Raw genomic sequence first — 24626 nt, forward strand, 5'->3', positions numbered from 1 at the left:
TGTGACTACAAGTTAGAGAGAAGGTGCTGACCTGCATTGGTAAAGGGAGTTTGCTCGCCTGGGAATTCTGGGCTTCTGGTCCTTCTCCTTCTCCTGTTATCTTCAGTGCTTAAAGTTTTTCTATCAGTAGTCATTATCATGATGCTCATGACCCTAAAAACTCTATAGTTTGTGATGGACTCAATAAAAATGTCATTACTTCTAGCTAAGGATTCCAGCAGATACTGCAGTAGAACTTTTGGCCCTTTAGCACACTCTAAGACTTCTCGAGCTCCACTTTCTAAATTCCACTCTGTTTTTTGGTTTGTTTTGATTTGGTTGGGGGGAGCATTTAGAGTTAAGTGACTTGCCCAGGGTCACACAGCTGGTAAGTGTCTGAAGCTAGATTTGAATGCAGGTCCTTCTGACTCCAAGGACGGTGCTCTATGCATTGTCCCATGTGGATGTTTTTGTCATTGACATTTATGACATTTCCCAGTCATGTAATTGCTCATTTTAATTGTAGATAACTCCCAGATTTAAATTCTGACTGTGCCATTTGATACCTTGTGTGACCTTAGGCTAGTCCCTCCTCCTCCCTGGCCCCTACTTTCATCCTCTGTAAAATTACCTTTGAGTTTCGAGCTAGATCTTGCATAATGTGTGAACTTAGACAAGTCACTTTATTCCTCCCTCCATTTTTCTTATCTGTAAAATGAGGGGATTGATGACCTCTGCTCCACAACTATGATCCTAGGAGTTACTTGGACTTCTTAGGAAAGAAATGTTTTCTTTTTTCCTAACTTTCAAGGTTAGGAAAATGTCGCAATGAAGTCATCTTAATTTTTTCCCCCTTCAGAGTACGTCTGTGATGATGATGAATTCCTGACCACTGTATCAACAATTGCCCCTGCTACTGTGCCCGTTCCTACTACCAAACCTGTCCCAGAAGAAAAACCCTTTCCTGGTACCTATTCTGTTAAAAACGGGAGTACTGTCTGTCTCTTGGCCACCATGGGGCTTCGTCTGAACATCACCAAAGATAAGGTACAATTGTCTTCTCTTGTTTTCCCTTCCTCTCTCCTTCCTGATGAGTCCTTGGTTTTTTTTTTTTTTTTTTTTGAGACAATTGAAGTTAATTGACTTGCCCAGGGGTCACACAGCTAGGTAGTATTAAGTATCTGAGATAAGCTTTGAACTCAGGTCCTCCTGACTTCAGGGCTGGTGCTCTACTCTGCCACCTAGCTGCCTCATGGATCCTTGTTTTAATTAAACCTAGATTTTCTTAAAGATTGTTTTGGACCTGTGAGCCACAATTCAGAAATCTACTTTTACATCATAGTCAAGGAAGGAAGTGTTAACCAACAAAAAAGAAGCTTTTTTTTTTTTTAACCTTCGACCTCTGACAAGTTGACTCTGGAATCATGTGGACTTCAGAAGGCTCCCTGGTATTTGTCTTTTAGCTTTTATTGGCTCAGCTCCCATTTGTCATGAAGAAGGGTTAATGTAACTTGAAAAATATAAGGCCTGATGTACCTTCATCTTTCGAGTCACAGGAATTATTTTTAGTCTTAAAACTGGCTTAGTTGTTGCAATTCTGCATCACCAACTCAGAATATTAATAGTTGGTCCTTACTTCCAGGCGGTTAATGTCTGATCTTAGGTTTTTATCCATAGTATTGATCTCTAGATTAGCTGGGGCTTGACATATAGAATAATAGGCATAGATTGGCGCGCTCTGCTCCGATGCATCATTCTCCTAGCTGTCCAGAACTGCAGGAGTACCAGCTAATGAATCTTATTCCTAGGGCTCAGTGTCAAAAGCAAGTCAGATGCTCTTGTACTCCAGAAAAAAAGGGCATATTCCTTTAGCTTTTTAATTGAAGCAGCTTCTTTTTTGTTGCTTAACACATCCTTCCTTGACCAGGATGTAAAAGTAAATTTCTGAATCTACTCATGAGCTCCAAACAATATTTAAGAAAATCTAAGTTTAATTAAAACAAGGATTCTTATTATTTGTTTTTTTTTTTTTGTCCTAGACTCTTTGGGCAGTTTGGTAAGGTCTGTGAACCTCTTCTCAGAATAGGGCTTTTCAGTGACTAAAGTAAGATACATAGAATTACCAAAGAAATGAATTATATTAAAATATAATGATCTATAATTGGCAGAATCCAGGCAAATGTTACTTTGTTCAGCCCCAAAGATCGTATAAGGCCTTAGTACCTTCTTTCTTTCCCTAAAGGTCACTTCAGTTTTCAACATTAACCCCAATACCACGGATTATAACGGCCTGTGTCTTAAGGAATCTGCCATGTTGTGGTTGAACAACAGTGACATCAACTCTCTCGAATTTCTCTTTGCTATAGTAAGTAACACTTTTACGTTCATCTCCCATTTCTAATTATTTGCATTAAGTGCCTGCTGTGTGCTAAGAACTTTATTAGTTAAAACAAACAGTTTCTGTCCTCAGAGAACTTACCTTCTCGGGGGAAACAGCTCAATCAACAAGCTTGTCGTAAGTGCTTACTACGTGCTAGGTATTGTACTAGGTGCTGGGGACACAGAGACAAAAGCAAAACAGGCCCTCCCCTCAAGGAGCTTACTTTCTATCAAAGTGTCACTCATTTCTCCTGGAGAATTAGCTTGGCCCAAGTAACAGCTTTCCCTCTATCTGAGAGCTCCAGTGCTTTATGCTTCAAGGTTCCCTGTCTGTCAGTCAGTTGGGGCGTTCCTTTCACTGGTGCAGATTGTAATGTAGTAGACCATCTTTGAGAACTGATATGGCCAAAGGATTTGTCCCCTTGTGGCTACTCTGATGAGGAGGTGCTCTGGGCATCCAGAGTCTATCCAGTTTATCACTAGGCCTTCCAGAGCTTACATTCCACTGGCATAGCCATCAAGAACCAAGAGAGGAGGAAGCCTTTGAGGGGACCCTTTATTCCTATTCTTCCCCCAAATATGGCCTGTGCGGGGTCTTTGAGGAGTCTGTGAGCTGGTCTCTTATATGAATGCTTACAGTAGCCTTAATGCTAAAGGTGAGCTCCTTGGTAAAGGAGAGGATCCAGAAGTCCCCAAAATTCTCTGTATGGATTTTTTCTAAAAGCCTTTGTGAAGAACATGTGTTTTTAATATTTTTAGTTAGAACTCCATTATGGCTCTCCAGAAATATTTTAGGCCTTTCAAAGAACATCTCATTTTTGATCCTAACAGCAATATAGTCCATGGTGGCAATTTTCCTCCCTATGCACTAACTTCACGGCCCACACTCATAGTTCTGAAAGCTGTAGGCTGGTTGCCCTGGCCTTTAGTTTTGGTTGGTTGTTAACCATATATTCAGGGTATTCTCAAAGTCTTAGTGCTAATTTAAGTGACTTAGTCTTCTGTGCCTCAGTCTCCTCATCTGTAAAATGAGGGAGTTGGACTCAGTGACTTTGAAGGTCCCTTCTAGCACATATTCTAGAATTCCCATGAATTTCAGTAGTCTGGTGGCAAGTGGGACTCAGGAGCCTTTGGGAGTCTTGCCCCTTATTGGAGTGCCCCGCGAATAGAGCTCATTTGAGAACCATCGATATAGAAGAACAGTTTTCAAATTAGGGGTTATTTCATTGAATTAAGACTACAATTTCCCCTTTTATAGAGCTAACCTAGCATAGTGCTGGGCTTGGAATGAGGAAGAACCCACACGGGTTTCTAGTCTTATCTCCAATACATATGAGCACTGATTCAGGCTCTAACACTCTAAACCTCAGTGGCTACCCAAAGATCAGGGTGGCTAGCCTAAAGCCCTTCAGAACTATGACTGCAACACGTGAAGTTAGTACATAGGGAGGAAAATTGCCACCATGGGCCGTAATGATGTTAGGCTCCAAAGTGAGATTGCTCTTTGAAAGGCCAAAGCACACAGGAGGCGTTCCAGGAGAAGTCACAGATGGCGACCCATCCTCCACCTGCAAATTGGTTCTTTATTGGAGCACATTTGCTCTAGTCTGTAGCCCCACCCCTTCCCATAGGATGATGTTCATTTGTAAACTAGTCTGGAGACTCATTATAGATTAACTATTAAGTTATCAGTTGGATAAAACTGTACATTTTCTTCCTTTATTGAAATTCGTCCCTGTTATTTGGCGTGTCTGTGATTACACAATTGTGTTCAAAATGACTTGTTAAACTTATTGTTGGGAGCCCTGGCCATATTAACTAATTTAAGCTTATATAGAATAGCTCTAGATTCATTTTCCTTTATATTATGATATAAAGTAGATTAAATATGTTTAAACTTAACTTTAAATATTGTTTTCCTACAGTGTTTATAGTTTTGCTTTTTTGTATGTTTGTTTTTAATAATACATAGATTTGTGCTCTGGTGAATGATATATAAAAGTTGTATTCTTTGGGATGATAACAGAACAGTGGTAGGGATTTATTGTGAAGATTTTTCTAGTGCATTTTTGCTTGATTTGACCAGTGTTACTATATGTTTCAAGTATACACAGCTTCTTACGACAATCAGAACTGACTGTCTTAGGAAAAGGAAATTTAATTTCATTTTGGTATAAAAAAAGTTAAAAAAAAAAAAAAAAACAACCTCCCAAATAGTTTGATGTTTAAATCTTTCTATTAAATAAAATCCTTTGAATAATGATATAAGATTTTTAAAAATTCTCTTTTATGGTGCCATAAGACCTAATTGTGGTCTATATCACCTTCAGAAGGCTTTACTCATTTAGTTCCATAAAGGAAAGAATGCCATATGTTGTTCTTGTCATTGTTAGGTTTTTAATTCTATTTATTTAGCCCATAATGCTAATTCAAATCATCTGGGGAACCCTAAGTGACTAAAGGCCATGTGACTGAAAATGTGGTGAGGAAGAAGGAAAACAGGAACAAGATTTGGTATTTGAAGTCTCCTAGGAGAGAGCATGGTGTAGTAGATAGAAAAGACCCAGGTTCAAGTCTTACCTCTGATACATACCATTTGTGTTACCCTGGGCAAGTCCCCTAACCTGGTCTCCTAGGTAACTCTGGAAGCCAGGAGATTACAGAGAAGGTTCCATCATGCACTGGTGGAAGGTGTTTCTTCAGCTGGCAGTTTTTCAAACCAATGAAATCCCAGGCCCAGTCCCTGTCCCTATTTCCGATTGCTCTCTTGGTTTCGGGATCTCATGTTGGGGGGGGTGGGACCTCGCTCCATTGCCATAGTTGTCCATCTCATCGCACGTTTCCATCCATGTCCTGTTTCTATTTTCCTTCAATAATATTGATCTGGGCCCGCTTTCATCTGCTCTGCTATCTTGGGCCTCAGCCTGCCTTTTCCCTCTGGATATTTAACGTTTCTGTAGATAGTTGTGAGATGATCCTGCGTGTTGTTTAACTGAAAGCTTTCTTCAAACAGAGAGATGAAAACCGGTTCTATCTGAAAGGGGTGAATATCAGCTTGCCTTTTGTAAAAGGTTCTGGTAAGCCAAATGGGTCCTCCCAATCTGAGGGGGGTGGGTGGGACAGGGGACAGAATAAATGAGAGTCACTTGACCTCGGGTTATCTATTTTTAGCGAATACTTAACTACTTAGAGTTCCTTTAGTGTTTTCCATGAGACCAAAAGCTAGTTTATTGTTGGGAATGAGGTCACAGCTAAAATTTGGAAGCTTGCTTAATTAAAGTTTATTGATGGAACTCTGACATAAGTAGAGTGTTGAGTCCTTTCAAAATACGGAAGGGGAAGAAGAAGGGAATTAGCATTTCTATAGTACCTACTATGTGCCAGGAATCATGCTAAGCATTTTTTTTATAAATATTATCTCATAATATAGTTTAAAATACTCAGGTTAATTTGGATTGTAGAGAAGGCTAAAGATTGAGAGTGACAAGTGTTAGAGGCAGACTGCAGTTCCCCTGGAAGGACATGAGACCCGGAGTCTGCTCCTAACAGACAAGGGCAGCAGACTTCAGACAGAGGGCCTGCCTTAGGCATGGCATTTAACTTTTCTGGGTCTGAATTTCCCCTTTAGTAAAATGAGGGGATTGAACTAGACAGTCCCTGAGACTCCTTCCGGCTCTAGCTCTGTGATCCCACGTCTGATCTTGGACAGATCCCTTCCCTTCCCTGGGCCTCAGGTTCCTCCTCTATAGAATTGAAGGGGTTGGGGAAAAATGGCCTTTAGGGCCCCTTCCAGCTCCAAGTCTATGATTCTAAGAGTCTAAGGAGAATATTAAAGATATTTAGTTAACCCATTTGCTATTACAAATTACAAATTATGAAAATTTGTATGTCCCAAGCTAGCATCCTTAACTGAGAATCTTAAGACCTTGGGCAAGCTCTAATTTGACATTTGAAGAAATAACGGATCTTTATCTTTCTTTAAAGTGTTCGCTGTTGGGAATAACAACCTTACCTGTTGGGATGCCCCATTAGGAAGCTCTTACATGTGCAAGAAGGAGGATGTCATCGTAGTTTCTGACTCATTTCAAATAAATACTTTTGATCTAAGAGTACAGCCTTTCAACGTGGAAGAAGGAAAGTATGCCACAGGTAAGAATAAAGCAGATTTAATTAAAATTTTCTTCTCTGGAAGTCCCGAACCCAACAGCCCAATAGAGAAAATAGACACTTTTCTGGGGTGTAGGCATTCCTGTGCACAGGCCGATCTGCAGATGAGGCTGAATTTGCATTCGCTTTGCTCAGACTTAAGTTGATCAGGCTGTTACAGGAATTCAAGAAGAGCTAAATATGAAGAACAAAATGTATGAGAAAAGTGAGGGCAGCTTTAGTGAACTTAATTAATAGGCTAGAGCAAAGGTTGGCAAATTTTTGGCAGGGCCTGTGAGCTAAAAATGGTTTTTGCATTTTAAAATAAAGCTTTATTGTATTTAAAAATGTAGAAACTAAACATGTAATAGTTTCTAGATAGAAACTATTCTAGAAATAGAAACTAAACAATAATTAAACAATTAATTAGCCATAATCCATGCTTTGCCGATCCCTGGGCTAGAACACCCCTTATCCTTTTTGGAGGACAAGTTTTAGAACATGGCAGGAACATGATAGCTAAGGCCACCATCTCCTTTCATACCCTAAAAAATTTGTATTATTGAAAAATCCATTTTTTGATTTTATTTTTCATTGACTAGGGACCTTTGAAAAATGTGGTAAATTTGGATTATCTTTTTTTTGTCCTCGATAGGATTTTACTTTTCCAAATACACATAAAGATAGTTTCCAACATTAATTGGTTTAACTAGATAAAGCTAATTTTTGTTTGGAATATTTACATAGAAAAATATAAGTATAAGGGTATGTAGAGGCTCACTGCAGAACAAGATGTGTATGTGTAGAAGAAGATATGCTATTGTTACAAATGAGAAGGATGACTATGTTCTTCAGCATTCCAAACAAGATTTGCTAGTCATTTCTTTTGTTGTTTTCTTTTGGTTTCTTTTCTTTTAATAATAGCTTTTTATTTTCAAAATACATGCAAAGATAGTTCTTAACATTCACATTTGCAAAACCTTATGTTCCATATTTTTCTCCCTCTCTCCCCACCTCCCCTAGACAGCAAGTAATTCAATCTAGGTTAACCATGTGCAATTCTTCTAAACATGTTTCCACATTTAGCATGCTGCACAAGAAAAATCGGATCAAAAAGGGGAAAAAAATGAAAGGAAAAAAAGCAAACAACAACTGAAAACATGAAAATACTATTCCGACCTTAATTTTTGTAAGATTTTGAGTTTCAGATTTTTTTTTTCTCTCTTTCTCCCTTACTTACCTCCTTCCTCCCCTCAAGGCAGCAAGCAATCTGATAGAAGTTATATCCGTAAAATCATTTTCAACATATTTCCCTATTTGTCATGTTGTGAAAGAAAAATCAGGACAGAAGGGGGAAAAATGTGGATTAACTTGATCAGCTCAACAGAGCAGAGGATTCGAAACGATGTGTACCTGTACACAGATGGGCTTTGGGGAGTGTCCCCAGCACAGTTTTACATATACTGATCCTAAAAGCAATGCCAGCTTTTTAGATGTTTAAAAAAAAAGATTAACGTTAATGGCACTGCAGAATTATTCATTATTACAAAGTCTAAATCATGCATATATTTCTTTCACTAATATGCCCTTTCTCTCTGACTATTTAATTTTGTTTTGCAGCCAGGGATAAATGGACCATATCAGTTATTCCCATCTTCTGCATACAGAATTTTCATAGTGAAATACAACCCATAAGCCTTATTGTAAATATTGTAAATAAAACTAGCCATGCTTTATGAAGCATCTCATTGATTCTGTAGTGGGCTTAAATTCTGAATTTGATTTCATTCTGTGAAAATTAAGCTTTTCACATCACTGCAACCCAAATGTTTACTTCTGAAAATAATTTTCCCCCCGTCAATCCTTCAATGATTTGGATTCTTTGAGAACTTTATTTTGGCTATCTTTTTTTTCCGATGTCCTGTGTTATTAACCTTGTTTTTCGTCTCAGGATTTAAGAGTCTTTTCAAGTGTGTTTATTCCTCAGTTATTTGTAATAGAGATGAGCTATGTTTTCTTCTCATTTGGAACTCTGGCCTTACGTGTACAGATATTTAAGGATATCCAACTAGGGGAGCTACATGACCCAAGAGTCAGGAAGACCTGAGTTCAAGTCCTGCCTCAGGCACAGCTGTATAACCCTGGGCAAGTCACTTAACCCCAATTGCCTCGACCAAAAAAAATTGTAAAAAGAATACTTATCCAGAATATATATATAAGCTGGTAAAAGTTTGATAACATGATATAGTAATCTATTCGTGGAAAAAAAAACAACTGTTGTCTACAGGTGCCAAAAGCCAGGTATGCTTGGCTAAATAGGGCAAAATAGAGAAATTGAGCTGTCAAATGGGGAATATGGATTGATCTCAGAAGAAGGAACAGTGTGGTATATGGTAGAACAGAGTCCTAGATTTGCAGGCAGAAGACCTGAATGTGAATCTCAGCTCTGTTCCTTACTACCTGTGTCATCTTCAGCAAATCACTTCTCTTCCCCTGAGCCTCAGTTTCCTCCTCTGCAAAATGAGGCAATTGGACCAGCTGCCCTCTGAGGTCCCTTCCTGCTATATTTTTGTTATCTTGGACAAGTTACTTCTTGTCCAAGTTTCCTCCCCCATAATATAGGAAGATTGAACTAAATGGCTTCTTAAGTCCCTTCTGGCTCTTGATTCAGTAGCCTGTGAAGCCAGAGTAATCTCAAACTGTGACTCTGGGAGTGAGATGAAATAGGCCATCTTTTTGACTCTTGGGTATTTGTGGTCTATCCCTCAGTTGCTTGTTTCTGTGGGGAGGATGAAACCTGGGCAGCATAGGCTGTTCTGATCCAACATTTCTGACTGTTTCCAAGTAAACAGCCTAGGGATGTGGCTCCCATCTGTGAGCTGGAAGTCGGAGGGAGGATCACATTCTTTACCTGGAATGGAATCCCCAAGTCACCCAGCCCCAAGGAGAAATAACTCCACCCAATAGCCATTCACCCTCCCATCAAGTTTCCATTCTGGTTCTGTGGTCCCCTTGCACTTCCCATCAAGCAACGGCTCTTTAAAAAGGAGCAGATGGCCTCAAGGGGTGGGTCTTGGGCCTGAGTCTGCCACCTCACTGCTTGGGGTCATCTCTGATTCTCTGGGGCTTTGAGCGGGTTCAGAAAGTTGGTTGTTTAAAACAACTTGCTTTTTGAACACTAAGCAAAATAATTTTTAAAGCTCAATATAATCAGTTGTGAACAAATCAAGGATTTTGCTTGTATTTACTGTTTGTTACAAACTTTTTCTATCTACAGCCCAGGAGTGCTCACTGGACGATGACAGCATTCTAATCCCAGTTGTAGTTGGTGCCGGGCTTGCAGGCTTGATTCTCATTATAGTGGTTGCTTACATAATTGGCAGAAGAAAAAGCTATGCTGGATATCAGACCTTGTAAACGGAATCACTGTTTACAGTATGATGAAGCAAGTGCAAGTTCCAAAATTAAACGCCATTCAATTGCAATATCATTAGCTGCGATCCAGAACTTGTGGGGGTGGGTTGGGGTGTGGGTGGGGAATGGGAATTGAAACGAACTGCAGCAACAAAACAAACAACAATAATAATAATAAAAAAAAGAGCAAAATAAAATGCATGGTCATGTGGCTTTCCTTTCCCAACTAAAAAGTAAACTCATCAAGTCTCCATTTTTCAATCAAAAAGAGAGAGAGAGAGAGAGAGACAGAGAGAGAGAGAAAGAAAAAAAATCGTAATCAAATAGATTAAAGAGCTCATTTTGGGGCTCTTGTTACTATTTGAGCTTTCTACTTGTATAACTAAAGGAAAATGTTTAATAATGAAAGGAATTACCTACACATGACAAACTGGGGCATTTTGTCCCCTTCCCTTCTCCACTGAAATTTGTACTTGCTTCTTCTGTGTTTTTATGATGATCTGTTTGGAAGATAAACTTAACACAACCCTTGCTAATTCTGTACATCTTGATCTTGGAAAATACTCACAAATGGATTTATCTGGTGCCGAACAACATCTCAGTCTTAGCAGGGGCTCCTCGCTTCCCTTTATAGAATTTTGACTGTGTTTTTTGGTGGTAGCTCTAAAAACCAGAGTAACACTGGTTACTTCCCCTCCTACTTCTCCCTTTATTACTGTGGCTTCACTTAGGTTTTAAACAAACAATCGGATAGCATTGAAAGCACAGGATTACAACTGAGTCCTTTCAGTCTCATTTCCAAGTCCTCTAACTCATGTGCTGTTTGTCATAGTACTTATTAGCCTACTTTCTGTAGACTAACTGCTTCTATCTGCAATCACAAAACTAATGGAAGGTGGTTTTTTTTGGGGGGGGGGAAGCTATTGTAGTGTCCTTGCTGGTATTGATTGGGTTGAAGGAATGCCCATTTGATTAACTAGCTTGGCATCTGGATGATGAAGTGCACTTACCTTTTATTCGTGTTGAATAGTATCCAATGGGGGATCTGAATGTTACTGTCCTTTTGGAGTAGTACCCATCCCAAAAGATGCTCTCTTCTCTGTTTCTGAACCAGCATGACTTGCTGCCTGACTGCCTCCCCACTCCTAACATTGAAATGGTTCTATGCTAATTAGAACTTGCATTGTGGTTATTTCTGATGACAGGGCCCATTTGTGGGCCTTGTGGTGATATGCGTCAGTTATCCATCCATGGGCAGCATCTCATGTTTATGAAAAATGATTTGGGGTAGAGCAAAACCTTGGGGCTTCGTGAGTGGGCAGAGAGCACACAAGCTGGTGACCAAAATAGAGCATCTTTTATCCTTGTATTTTTTGAGGGCGAGGGGAGAGGAGGGAGGGAGATATTCTGATGATGATGATAAACTACTATTATAATGGAGATGTTTATTTTTATTTTTTTGCAATCAAATCATTGTAAGTGATATGACTGGCTACTTAAATGCCACAAATCTTGACTATACTATCTAAATATATATATATATATATATATATATATATATATATATATATATATATATATATATATATATATATATATATATATATATATATGTATATGTGTGTATGTGCATATATATATGCATACACACACAAAGCGTCCCAAAAGTCACTGCAGTTTTAAGTAGCTTAAAACAGCACAGAGACTTTTGGGACATTCTGTCTGTGGAGAGAGGGAGTGGGAAAAAAACGGAGAGATTTGGAGATTGAAAGTTTGAGATTGAGAAACAGATTGAGAAAGAATTGGGAGAGAGTGAGAAAGAGATTGAGATGAAGTTATTACTCAGGTGTACAGTAGGCCATGCCTGCTCAGTCTAGCTCTAGCAAACCCATTGAAGTGATGGTTATTTTTCTGTACATCCTCTGCCTTTGGTTCGTTAGTGCTTTCATTCAACTGGTACAGAATTGGCTCGGTACTTAGTTTAGGGCCGGACAGAGCTTCAGCATCATGGTGTTCAAATATTTCCTAAAGATGAATTATAATCTTGGTAGCAAAGGTTGTAGATTACTGCTTTCATCGTTGTTGAGCATGAAGAGAAATCTGGAAAGTCTATTGAGGGGCCTTCGATTCCAAACTGAAGCTTTTCTAAATTGGAAGCACAAGAACAAGGCATGGCACTCAACACATTTGAACTAAGATTTAGCTCTCCAGATTATATATCTGCCTTGGATTTTAAAAATACCTCTAATTACCACTGTTCTATAGAAGGGCTGACTTGCAATTCCATTGATTCTCTTCTTTAATGTGGATTGGTTTATATATAGTTATTTCAGCTGTTATTTGGTGTAGCTGTGTATCCTTTGCACCTTGTGTATGTCTCATTCATACCACAGGGTTGAACTAAATCCCAAATTTGAGGATAGTAAATACCTTCATGGTAACTTTCCAGTAGTTAAAAAGAGTTTACGAGAGGAAAAACAGATCTATATAAATATTTTCTCATGTGTTTCTGCTTAAAATTGCTTGAACCACTGTCAATTTAACCCACATATTGCTTTGAAAAATCAAACTTTTTTCTTTGTTAAAGAAACTTGGTCATATTTTTTTTTAAAAAATGGTCCAAGCCAAGATTTCTCACATGTGTAATTTTCTTTCTTTCTTTCTTTCTTTCTTTTTCCTGGGAATTTTTGTAATTTTATTTCTAAAGAAGATATTTGGACACTCTCTGAATAGAAATAAGATCAAGTAATTCTCTCTGTAGCTCCCACTTCCTTCCCACCTTCCAATCCCCCTTTCATGCTTACATCATGTTATAGGGGAATTGCCAGGTGAAGGGAATTTCTACGTTTCTTATACCAGTGGATAAAGTTACAGAGCAAGGAGAGTTTGTTGGTGGCATGGTAGATATTATGGGGCGAGGAGTACCTAACTTCTTGTCATTGAATTTTTTGGAAGTTAGGAAGAAACAGTATAGTGCAATGGAAATACTGTTTGATTAGAGTCAAAGGTGCAGAGTTCAAATCTTGGCTGTCATTTCCTAGCTGTGTGCAGATCACACTCTAAGCTTCAGTTGGACTGGATGGTCTCAAAGATTCCTTTCAATTCTAAATCTATGATCCCAGATCTCTGATCTTGTGAAACTTGGAAATTCCAGATGGTGCTGGTATTGTAATATAATTCTTTATCCCATTTTTTAGGTTTCAGAAAAGCTGAAAGTTCTTTCAAGGAAGGGTTAGTTGTGTTGGTTGACAACTGGACAGACTGCAGACTGGGTTTTTCTTCCAGTAATTAGAGCTTGTATCCCTATTAGACCAAAGGTAGATCTTCCGGGTTTATAATAGACTTCTAAGGTTGATCATGGTCTGTTGAGGGAGAACCACTTGTTCTGAAGTCCAGGGTAGTTCAGAACCATGAACATTCTCAAGGAATTTTCATTTCTGTATTCTATAATTATAATTCATTTCTCAGTTCTTTTTAAAATAATGAAACCCTCTAATTTTGAGATTAGAAAATTATTACCTCATATCATTTGATCACTGGAGATACTTTCTCAATAACCCACTTGATTTAATTTTTCCATTTTGCTATAACCATGCCTTTGTGAAGAGTTGATCACTGTGACTCCTGACTGTACCAACCAGTTGCTTGACTTTGTATAAATTACTTGCCCTTTCAAATCCTCAATTTTCCTTTTGCAGAATGAGAGACTGGACTAGATAATGGTAAATGATCTTTTTTTGATTCCCTTTGGAGCTCTGAGTCTTTGATTTTCCTTTCATTTTGTGAGATGCTTAATTTTCATATAAGTATGAACCATCCAAGAAGTGGCTAGGTGGCCCAGTGGAGAGCATCATCCTCCTGAGTTCAAATCTGGCCTCAAATATTTACTTGTTGTGTGACCTGCCAAGTCATTTAACCCTGTTTATCTCGGTTTCCTCATCTCTAAAATGAGCTGGAAAAGGAAATGGCAAACCACTCCAATATCTTTGCCAAATAGAAAACAAAACAAAAAAAGCAAACTCTAAATTATGTCACAAAGAGTTGAACATGCCTGAAAAAAATGAGTAACTATAAACCAAACACTTAAGCATCCTACCCCTAACTAAATTAAACTATATAGTGACTCACTCTTTGTCTTCTAACATGATATAACAGGAAAAGGCCTAATCTTCAATCTCTTACTGTTTTATGACTCGTTATTCCAATATTTCGTCTCTTCATCTTTCTCCAAGAAGGCCATTTTGTCACATCATCCATTAATAAAGTGCAGTTTTCTTCTTAGGTACCAGCATAGAACTGAGCTGGCATTGGTTATTTTTTTTCCAGTTGAAGAAATAGGACAAATGTCCTGAGAGAGGCTGATAAGGTTGAGACTTGAAGCTATCATACCAAAAATGTAATTCTTAATGCTAGTTTCTCAAGGAGAGCTCGTTATCACAGATGGGCATGCAGTTGGTTTCTGGGGATTTGGGGACTTGGTAACAAATTCAGAACAGAACAGTCTCTTCTTCCTAGTCGAATAACACATATTCCATTCACAGCAATCATGTTGCAACTTGATTTGAAACATTCTTTAATGGTCTATCATTTTAGGAGTACGTTTCAAGAATCTAGTCAAAACTTGTCCTTAAATCTCAGCTGCAAAGATCTTCTGCCTTGTCCATTTATTCTGTTGGGCCTTTTCTGATAACAATTTATTCAATTTTGTCCTATAACTTTGTCCTTTTGGAAATGGAGAAATCTGTACTGCTTTTCTGATTTTAAAATTAATCCCAAAATAAATTTTTTTTGTCTTTTCAGCATTAGGTGATGTTAAGCCCTCACCAAATGGTGGGTCATCAAGACACTTTCAGAATGAAATTAACCTTGATTTCAATTGTGATTTTGTTAAAATAATAGCCTTTCCATTGCTTCTAGAACTGCAAAAGTCAATTTGAATTATGTTCAATAAAATATTTGGTTCTAATGAAGTATTTTCCCCTAAGTCAAGAGCTACTAGAACTTAACAGTTTTTTTAAAGTTTTTTCTTCTAGTTGAGACCATTTGAAGTAAGCCATAAAGTTCTTTCTTAAAGCTTTTTGGCCTGAATTGCCTTTTTGATCTACCTTGCTCATTTATGGCTTTTGATGAAAACTAAATTGGTAATATATAAGTTAGTTGCCATTTTGAGTAAAAGTTCTAATTTTGGAGGAAAACTAATATGAACCAGATTCCAGTTCGTTGCCTAATTTTACCAACAAAGCAAAAAAGAATTCAGTTGGTGCCACAATTCAGGTCTGGTGCTTTATGACGGGAGAGCAAGAGAGATGGTAACAAGCAGCTGAGTGAGAATTTGGTTAAGGGAAGGAGTGGAGAACTGATGTTCACTGATCTGGTATCTTTAGTTTATCTGCACATAAACAAGAAGGAAGGCAGTCTTCAAGTTCACGCACTTGATTTCTAAGAATGAAGTAGACGATGCTTTAATTCAACCCATTGTCTCTGGTTTTATTCACAGTTCTAACAGACTTTGTTATTTGATTTCCAGGATGAGAGCAGATTAGAAGTGGGTGAAAGGGTTGTTAGAAACAAAATGAAGGTAGAGAAAACTGACTGTTGACAGACCTAATAGGAAAGAAGGCAGGAACAGCCCTCTAGACCTCAGTGGAAGCTACAGGTTCCTTCATTGTATCCCACAACTCACGATAGTATTGGTGTTCCCAATAATAGATCACCTCTCATTTTCCCTTTAATAAGGCAGGGAAAAGTATAAATGCATCGTAGAAAGTTTTCAATCCAAAATGAATACAATTTTTAGAAAAACAGATTATGTTGCTTAGGCTATGTTTCACTTAATTATCTGGAAGAATTCACTTATGTTGAAACCGTTCATTCCAGAATAAGGTTAGGTAAATGAGATATAGTTGATCTGAAAAACAAGCCCAAGAACAGATGATAAAAACTATCGATAAAGTATAATCAATAAAAGATCTATGCCAAGAAAGAGGCAGGAAGGGGAACTAAGACTACAGAATTTTGGACAAGTGGCCAGTATGGTTGTAATGTCTATGTTGTGTACCAAAAAAAAAAATGTAGGGGCAGAGCAGAGGCCCATTTTTAAACTTGTTTAAAAGAAGGGGGAGCGCAAACACCCCCCAAACAAAAAGGCAGCAATAAAAACTTTTTAAAATTAAAGTTAATTAAAATGAAAGAAATTGAATATTCTGTCATGGTTTGACAACTTTTCCTTCAGTCTTGATTTTGATTAGTTTTCAGTTATTTTTTCTCTCAAATTTGCCCTTTTTCTGTATTTAGCAGAAGAATGCCGTGCAGATGATGACTACTTCGTTGTACCCATAGCAGTGGGAGCGTCTTTGGGAATATTAGTTATCCTGGTGATCTTGGCTTATAGTATGGGTCAGAAACGTCAGGGTACCGGATATGAGCGATTTTAGCACCTGAATTGACCCTGTCAATTTAGCGGCATGCTTGCCACATAATCAGAAGAAAATGTTTTCTTACATGATTATTAGTTCCAACTGTTTTTAGGAAGAAATAATAGAGCCAGTATTTTAAAAGGGAATGTTTTTAATGAAAGCTGTACTTTTGTAAAACTGCAAAACAGAATTGTGCTTTCCCTGGCCCATAGAAACTTAGGTTTGACAGCTTGTCTACATTGACACTTTTGTAATGTTAGCCAAGCTTTGATGAGAAGTTCAAGTGCCTTAAACTATTATGACCATGGGCACCGTTTGGATAAAATATGTACTTGTGCATAAATGACATGATGGATTTGTTTCTCTGCCAGTGTTTTCATGTATTAATGCCTGAGTTCTTGTGATTAAAGCTTCATTGCCATGCCTTCTGTTTATCATTCATTACAATAAATATCGATGATGCAGCCCAAGTGCCCATCAGATATGATCAACCTTTGATTTTCCATCGAGTAAATAAGAGACGGTGGTCCTAAGACCAGCTGGCACTCATAGGAACACAGGACCGTTATGCTGGCTGCTGGGGGGTGGAGGGGAATACCAAACTTGGATGTGGGATCCTGTTTGGGGGTTTTTTTTTTAACTAGTTATGTGACCTCTGAAAGTCTCTTAATTGCTTTGAGCCTCATTTCCCCTCTGAAACTAATTGCTTTGAGCCTGTTTTCCCCTCTAAAAATGAGGGCAATTGAACCACTCTCTGCCTCAACTGTAAGGTACAGGTTTGGGGAACCCCAGGATCTTAAAGAATTGTCAACAAGAAAATACGCTAGTAAGGATGAAAGTAGCTTTACTATCTTGCTCAGGCAAAATCCCACCCAGGAAGTCTACCAGAACATGAGAAGGGCCTCTCTTAATGAGCTCGCTTCTCTAGGACACCCTTATTCACCCTTTTCAGTACTATAAACTGGAAGCACACAAACACATTTTAGCAATAGTGGGTTTCTTCCTTGGAGTTTTTACTTTGGCTTGGTCAGTGCTGGTAGGCGAATTTAAGACAGGCAATAGGGCCCACCAGGTACTATTTAGATGACAACTGGAGTTTTGTATTCAACTGGAGCTGGAGAGTGGTGGAAGGCCTTGGGCCCGTGTTCCATAAGGATCGGATGAAGGAATTGGAAAGCTTTAGCCAACGGAAGTGACGAGAACCGGCTCTCAGAATTTGAAAGGCCATCATGGGCAAGAGGGAAGAGGTTTGCTGTTTAGAGCAGGGAGAGGAAGCTGCAAAGAGTAAAAATTAGACTTTGTGTCAGGGAAGACTTCCTAATAGGGTTGTCCAAAAGTGGAGTGGGTTGTCTTGGAGGGGGTGGGGGATGTAGTAGACTTGTCAGCTACGTAGTTGGGAGGATTGCCTGAGATGGCTATGGAGGTCTCTTTTAGCCCTCATGTCATGTGATAATTGTATTTCTTTCCATTTACTTGGGTAATCTCTAGGCGATTCAGATTTGTTCAAGATTGCTTATTCTCTTTGGGTACCAAGCAGCTTTTGAAGGGAGAGCCTGTCCCTGCTGTCCCCAAACCCAGCAACCATACTCTAGCTGCGTGGCGTGTTACCAGGGTGTAGCTCCTATTGCTAAAGTGGGCTGGGAAATGTCCTTTACTTCCTAAGTGTCCTTCCCTGAATGTAAGAGGCAGCAGCACAGTGTTATGAGGCCATTGAATTAGGAAGCAGCACTGGAAATTTGGCCCACTGTACAGCTTGACCTCTCTCCTTCCAAATTTGACTTCTTCCTCTGTAAAAAGAAGGGAAACGGGCTTGGACTGTATGAATTTTCTCTTTTGAAGAGAGTAAATGTATGACAAGCAACAGTTCATTGAGTTGGGAAGGGACAGATTGAAAGTTGGTTTACCATTTTATTATTATTTTAATTCAGTAAGTGGAAAGATACTGACCTGTTTTCAGAAGATGGTAGATATTTTGACCTTTTATTTATTTGTTTAGTTTTCTTTCAAGATATTAGCAGTAAAGAATTGTTTAGCATTTTACTAATTGGTTGTTGCTTCAGCATCTCATTTGGTTTTCCTCAGTGAAGGGCAGGCAGTGCTATAATTCCTTTTAATAATTTATTGAGATTCACACTACAACCCAGAGTCCCTTAGCAACTGCCTTTCTAATTAAAATGCAGGTGTGGTCTATGAGTTTAAAATAGCAAGGAGCAGGGGGAAAATGGTAAGTTTATTGTCCAAGTATAAACCACCTTATGTGTCCCTGTTTTTTTCCATAGTTATATTATTGGTATTTAGGTGAAATTCTGTTCAATTCAACAAACATTTATATTTTTAATGATTTTAGCAGAGGAAATCTATTATATTGAAATATGGTTATCAAGTTTAAAAAAAACAGAGTTCACAGATTCCACGTTAATGACTCTTGGCCTAGGGCCTAAGTCCCTGCCAGGGACCTTAGGGGCCATCTGGTCCAGCCCTCTAATGAATGAGATAGAGCAACAGAGGTTATTCAGTCTCCCTCCCAAACCTCCCATATATCCTCTGTGACATGGCAGCTTAGGACTCTAATGTTCCTCAAGAAGCTATTAGTAAAGTGTCTTCTCAGTGCTGGGCTCTATTAAGAATCATGAAAGTTAAGACATGGGAGCAGAGAAGAGGACTCTGCCAAGAGGCCCATCGAGGCTTTGTATCAGTTCAAGTTTCCTCACGATTGTGGCTGCCCAAAAGTAGAATGGGCTACCAGGTTGTCCGACCACACTTGGCCTGTATTGGGGAAACATGGGGGCCGAAGGGGACGGTTACCGTTAAAAATCACTCAGAGAAGATGACCCACTAGTTTCACGTTTTACATGATAAAATTGGGCCCATTGTTCTTCCTGCAGGTGCAGTAGTTACTGCAAAGTACTACGGAGTGTGGTGGCCTTGTGTAATAATAGCACACTGGGGTCCACTTGGAGCAACCGGCCTTGTCTTTATAGGACATTGCCTTCCCATTATGCCTTTTAGGTACTCTTTTTGGCTTGGTTCAAGAAGGACATATGGCATGCCAAAGACTGTTTCATTACATGTCCTGTAATACTTACCAAATGGTTACTACACATAGGATCTGTGCCCTATATCAGTCATGCAAAAATGAAAAACATCGCAAAGCCCTCAAGGATTTAAACTCAAAATAGGTATATTATAATAATTATCATGTTTTAAGGTTGGCAAATTGCATACATTATCCTCACCACTGTGAGGTAGGCACTATTATTATTCCTTCTTTTACAGATAAGGAAACTGATGCACAGGGAGGTTAAGTAATTTATCCAAGGTCACACAGTTCTTCAATTTCTAAGGCAGGTTTTGGAATTTGGATCTTTCTGATTCCACATTTAGCACGCTGTCTACTATACCAAAGTGCTTTATAAGAAAGGAAAAAAATAGCAAGGTCTCGATTTTAGCTGATAGGAAGTAAGGCAGACTTCATGGAGGAGGTATCCCCTGAGCTAGGCCTTGAAGAAAAAATGATTTCAGCATCTGACGATGGGAACAAGGTACGAGATGGGACAGGACAAATTCGAGACAATGACTGGTAGTCATAGAATTCTAAATCTAGAGTGTTAACGGACCTCAGAGGCTAGCTTCATGTTCACAGATGAGGAAACTGAGGTACAGAGAAGTTGGTTAAGTGACTTATTCGGGATCACACAGCTGAAGATTGTCTGAGGCAGGATTTGAACTCAGATCTCCCTGACTCCAAATCTGTGTCGCCTCCATCACATCACACTGCCGAGCTTGGCTAAAACCTAAAATGCAAGAAAGGAAGTAGCATTAAAAAAGACCCAGAAGGCAAAACTGAGCTGTGGAGGGTCTTCAGCGCCCCATTGAGGAGTGTGAAATCGGCCAAGTTAACAATTCAACATGGCTGGTTACAGCCACCCGGTACCCACTCACCTGCTTCAGACTGGTCAGAGTGTTAATACCTGTATGAATAAACCTCTTTTTTCTTTTCCAAGTCACTCTCTTACAGGAGCTCTTTTTTTTGGAACCCTCGTGTTGCGCCTGTGTTGTATTTTGGTGGGGGCCATGGTGGGTAAGGAAGCAGAATATAGGGGATGAGTCTGTTCTATAGTGCGCTGGCCAGCAGCGAACCAAGCAAAGCTTTTGTTTGCACATCCACTTGAAATCGTCCTTTCCTCCTAGTGGAGACTTGGCTTTAGTGGAGCCGGTTGGGTTGTATGTTTCTGGGTTTGGTGGGTCTTGGGGGAGTGGGGCAAGAAGGGATGAGTGTGGGAGGTGGGGACAAAACCAACCATTTTGGAGACCAGGGTTTTGTTTGTTTCTTTGTTTTGTAAGAGCTGGCACATGAACGGGACAAATGGAAAGACCAGATTTGAGGAAAAAGGAAAAGTGCCAAGGTTGTTAAAGATTAATCTCAGTGTATTTGCTCCTGGCTTAATTGCTCAAATCCTTAGGTTCTTTACTAATATCCTTTCCCTGCTTTCTGTTTGTTCTTTTTCAACAGCCCAAGAATGCTTTGCTGACTCTGACCTGAACTTTCTTATCCCAATCGCAGTGGGTGTGGCCCTTGGCTTCCTTATAATTCTTGTCTTTATCTCCTATATAATTGGAAGAAGGAAAAGTCACACTGGCTATCAGTCTGTGTAATCACTTCATCCTTCATTGGCTTTCATTTCTAACCAACCAAAGTTAACGTGTTTGCTATATGGTGCGCTAGTTGTTGTTGTTCTCGAGTCAAAATTTCTTCCCTCCGGTGAGTTTACTAGCCAGCTTTCGTATGAGCGAGCCTTGTCCAAAACCAGATGGGTTCTTTCCGTCCAAGCTGGAATGTAATTACTGAAGGAAAGATTTGCTCCTTTAAAACATTGTCCCTTATGGATTTTGTGGCTGGATGTATTCTCCAGTATTGCAAACCATCCGTGCATGACTCTTGTCCAGATCCCTTGGCCAATCTCGAGGGAGTCCGCCCAACGTGCCGAGGGCCTCCCGGCTCTCGCCATTAGGCGACACCATCCCTTATCCCTCGTTCTTGCTGGACACTCAGCCCGCCTCCCTTTCCAATCCTCCATCTCTTTCATTTCCTCTTTTACACAGCTTTGTGCATGTCACTCATCGTTCACAATGTGCCGTGGCCCATTTATCCTCACTCTGTGTCTGTCTCTACATTCCCTTTTGGCTGACCCTCAATTCTGATTCCTTGGAAACTGATTGATGACATGCTTTACTATCATAGCGCATCGGTATTCAGAAGATGGGGTTTCATTTCAGGGAGAAGCTTGGAGTCATCAAAAGCTGGCACCATCTCCCAAATTTGATCCAGGGACTTAAATGCAGATTTGAGCTCTTAAGTCAGACAATATCTCAACAGATCCTTTTTAGTGAAGTTTTTTTTTACTTTCAAAGCATATGCAAGGATAATTTTTCAACACTGACCCTTGAAAAACCTTGTGTTCCCATTCAACGGGCCTTTATTAAGCACTTACTATATGCCAGGCAATGGTGCTAGGCTAATGATGCAAAGAAAGGCAAACAAATCAGTCCAGAAACTTCCGTTCTAATGGATCAGATTGTTAATGATGGAAGGGACCTTCAAAAGTCATTGAGTCCAACCTTTTCATTTTTCCAGTGGGGATACTTAAGCCCACTGAGAGGAAATGAGCCAGTGTGGGATGGTATAAAGAAGACTGGATTTGGAGTTAAAGGAAGTGGGCTCAAATCCACCTCATATACTTACTAATCATGTGTAGTTGAAGCAAATCAGGTCACTTTACAAAGTCTCAGTTTCCATATGTGTAAAATGAGGGGGCTGTATCTGAGGATCCCTTAAAGGGAACGTTTCACAGTTCTACTTGAATCTTGCTACTTTTCCCAACGCACTTCGACATTCTGCTCTCCACAATGAGCAGGAATATTGTTTTATTGAATTAAGTTACTGCAAGAAAGAGATGGAATCTTGGCAATTTCTCTGATTTCAGACTTTAAATTTAGTCCACGGCAATGATTCTCTCCATATCCCCAAGAAGATCATTGTCATTTTTCCATTAATGCAATCTTGACCACTATATTATGATTGATAGCAAAAGCCCAGCTGTTTTCTTTCTTACTATGACCTGCTAGCTGTTTATTATTATTATTTTAAATAAACATTATGTTGATTGATGATTACCTTCTCTAAGAAGGAAAATTGTGCCCCACCGAATATAGAATAAATTGATTATCTCACATTTTGACCCCTGGGTAGAACGATGAATAAAGAATGATCTTTTTCAGTTTTTTAAGTGTTATGTTTTGTCAGGAGGCAGTCTGTTTCCCTGGAACCCCAACTTATTCAGAAAGCTATGTCCCCTTCTCTCAATTTATACAGCAGCTTGCATGTTTATAATTCTTTATGATTAAATAATTGTTTCATTGAGGACTTTTTTGTTTGTTTGCATGTGTTTTGGTTTCTTTTTTCTAACCAGCTAGTGCTAATCCCAGGGATGACATGCTCTCTAGACTGTCCTCATTCTGGATGTCCTGGAAATTTGTTTCACTTGATAGATATCCCTATGGCAAGCCCATTTGGCTCCAGCCTTGGGGGGAAGGTACTCCCAGCCTCATATTTGCTTTACCGATGAAGTGTCACATTATTCTTATGTTTCCCTCGCCTTAATCATCACGATGGGCCTGTGGTCTCGCTTCTGCTATTGTACAGAACACATCCCTTTCACTTCTTGGAATGTGCAGCTCTTGTCTGTATCCTCCCATAAATCCCCAACCACGTGCAAATTTGTAGAGCTTTGGATGCTTTTTTAAGTGTACTCTCCATTCTAGTGACACTGGCGCAGGGTTTCATTTCCCACCTCCAAGCCTTTGCATCTGCTGTCTCTCTTGTCTAGAATGCACTCCCTCCTCACCTTCACCTCTTGGAATCCCAAGCTTCTTCCTGAGCACAACTCAGGTGCCACCTGAGGCCTTTCCTGATGCTGCCCCCCACCCCCAGTAATTAGTATTCTCCTCTTCCTAAAATTATTTTGTATGTACTTTGTATTTATCTCTGTCCATGTTTATCTCTTCCCAGTAGAATGTACGCTCCTTGGGGGGCAGAGGCTGCTTGTTTTTTTTTTTTTTTGTCTTTGTATCTCCAGTGCTTTAGAATAGTACCCGGCACATTGTAGGTGCTTAATAAATGTTGAATTGAATTACACCACATTGGGTTGTTTCATCTCTCTGGACCTCAGTTTCCCATTCTGTAAAATGATGGAGTTGGACTGCACGACCTTCAAAGAACCCTGTCAGGTCTAAATTAGTGATAGCGGGACTGCTTTCCATGTCTAGCGATAACACGAGGAGGATGTTTGTTTTAACCACAATACCTCTCTGTGTGGTAATTCAGGACCCAAAAAAGCCCCAAAGATGACTCCATTGGGTTTTCTCTTGGTTTAAAGACAGAATTGAACACTACCCTTTAGTTAAGCCCAAAGTGACATCTCAGCACAATATATACAGTCACCCTTTTGCTTCCACCATTAATCAGATCTAAAAACATTTGTCAACTATTGAGGTTATGAGACGATTTCTTCCCCTACTAAAGATTGTTAGAGTTTCTCAGGCAGCTTTCTCTGCTCCTTTGCTTGGCCTATCACCTTCCAATTTAGGACAGAGCATTAGCTTGTTTAATTATATCTCCCTTAGAGCACTCTAGCTATGGCTTACCGATTCCAGCATCCATCTTGCCGGTGTATGGATATAAAGAATTTTTCCCCTTGGAAGCCTCCTTTTGGAAACGTTCAAGATGTTGAAGGTTCTAAGAGTTTGGGTCAACATGACCCAGTTTCAGCAAATATATGTGACATAGGTGACCTAGAGACAAGATTAACCAAATCATCTTTTGCCCTTGATAAAACCTTAATTTAAAAAATGTTTTTGGATGCCGGGGCTCATATTGTTTTTCTTTTTAATGGGAGGGAAAGAATGTAAAAGTCAGGATTCTAAAAATGAACGTTATTTTTTTTGTGAAAAATGTGTCGATGCTTTTAAAAAATGTTATATTGATGTCTTGGGTTTTTTAATACCACACTGGTTTCTAGATAGAGCTCCTTCTTCTTCCCCCCACCAAATCCAGTGTCTCTTGTAACTAATCATTGTTTTTGATATTACATGCCAGATTCCAGCCTCAGAGTCTTCCATTTCTCCCATGAAAGGAGGGAAATGATGGAATTATTGTTTTTATAACACAATCATTTGAGGATATATTGCCCATCCCTCCCCTTACCCCCAAACCCATGCAGTGAGTCTTCCCTT

At 39.3% G+C, this 24626-nt stretch overlaps 1 protein-coding gene across 4 annotated transcripts in view; it reads left to right on the forward strand.

Annotated features, from left to right (window-relative positions):
• The window catches only part of LAMP2 (lysosomal associated membrane protein 2), a 30304-nt gene extending 13546 nt beyond the window's left edge, over positions 1-16758 (forward strand). Inside the window, exons 5-9 of one of the 4 annotated variants that reach the window (XM_051969248.1) lie at positions 839-1026; positions 2222-2344; positions 5372-5435; positions 6343-6507; positions 16216-16758. In XM_051969248.1, the coding sequence (XP_051825208.1) occupies positions 839-1026; positions 2222-2344; positions 5372-5435; positions 6343-6507; positions 16216-16352 (677 nt within the window). In that variant the 3' untranslated portion in view covers positions 16353-16758. Of the gene's footprint in view, positions 1-838; positions 1027-2221; positions 2345-5371; positions 5436-6342; positions 6508-7590; positions 7694-9781; positions 10116-16212 lie in introns of those variants that run through there. The other 3 variants (XM_051969246.1, XM_051969249.1, XM_051969247.1) reach the window with 3 other exon arrangements.
• The last annotated feature ends 7868 nt before the right edge of the window (positions 16759-24626 follow it).

The sequence above is a fragment of the Antechinus flavipes genome, chromosome X (assembly GCF_016432865.1).
Source record: "Antechinus flavipes isolate AdamAnt ecotype Samford, QLD, Australia chromosome X, AdamAnt_v2, whole genome shotgun sequence".
Taxonomy (NCBI): Eukaryota; Metazoa; Chordata; class Mammalia; order Dasyuromorphia; family Dasyuridae; genus Antechinus; species Antechinus flavipes.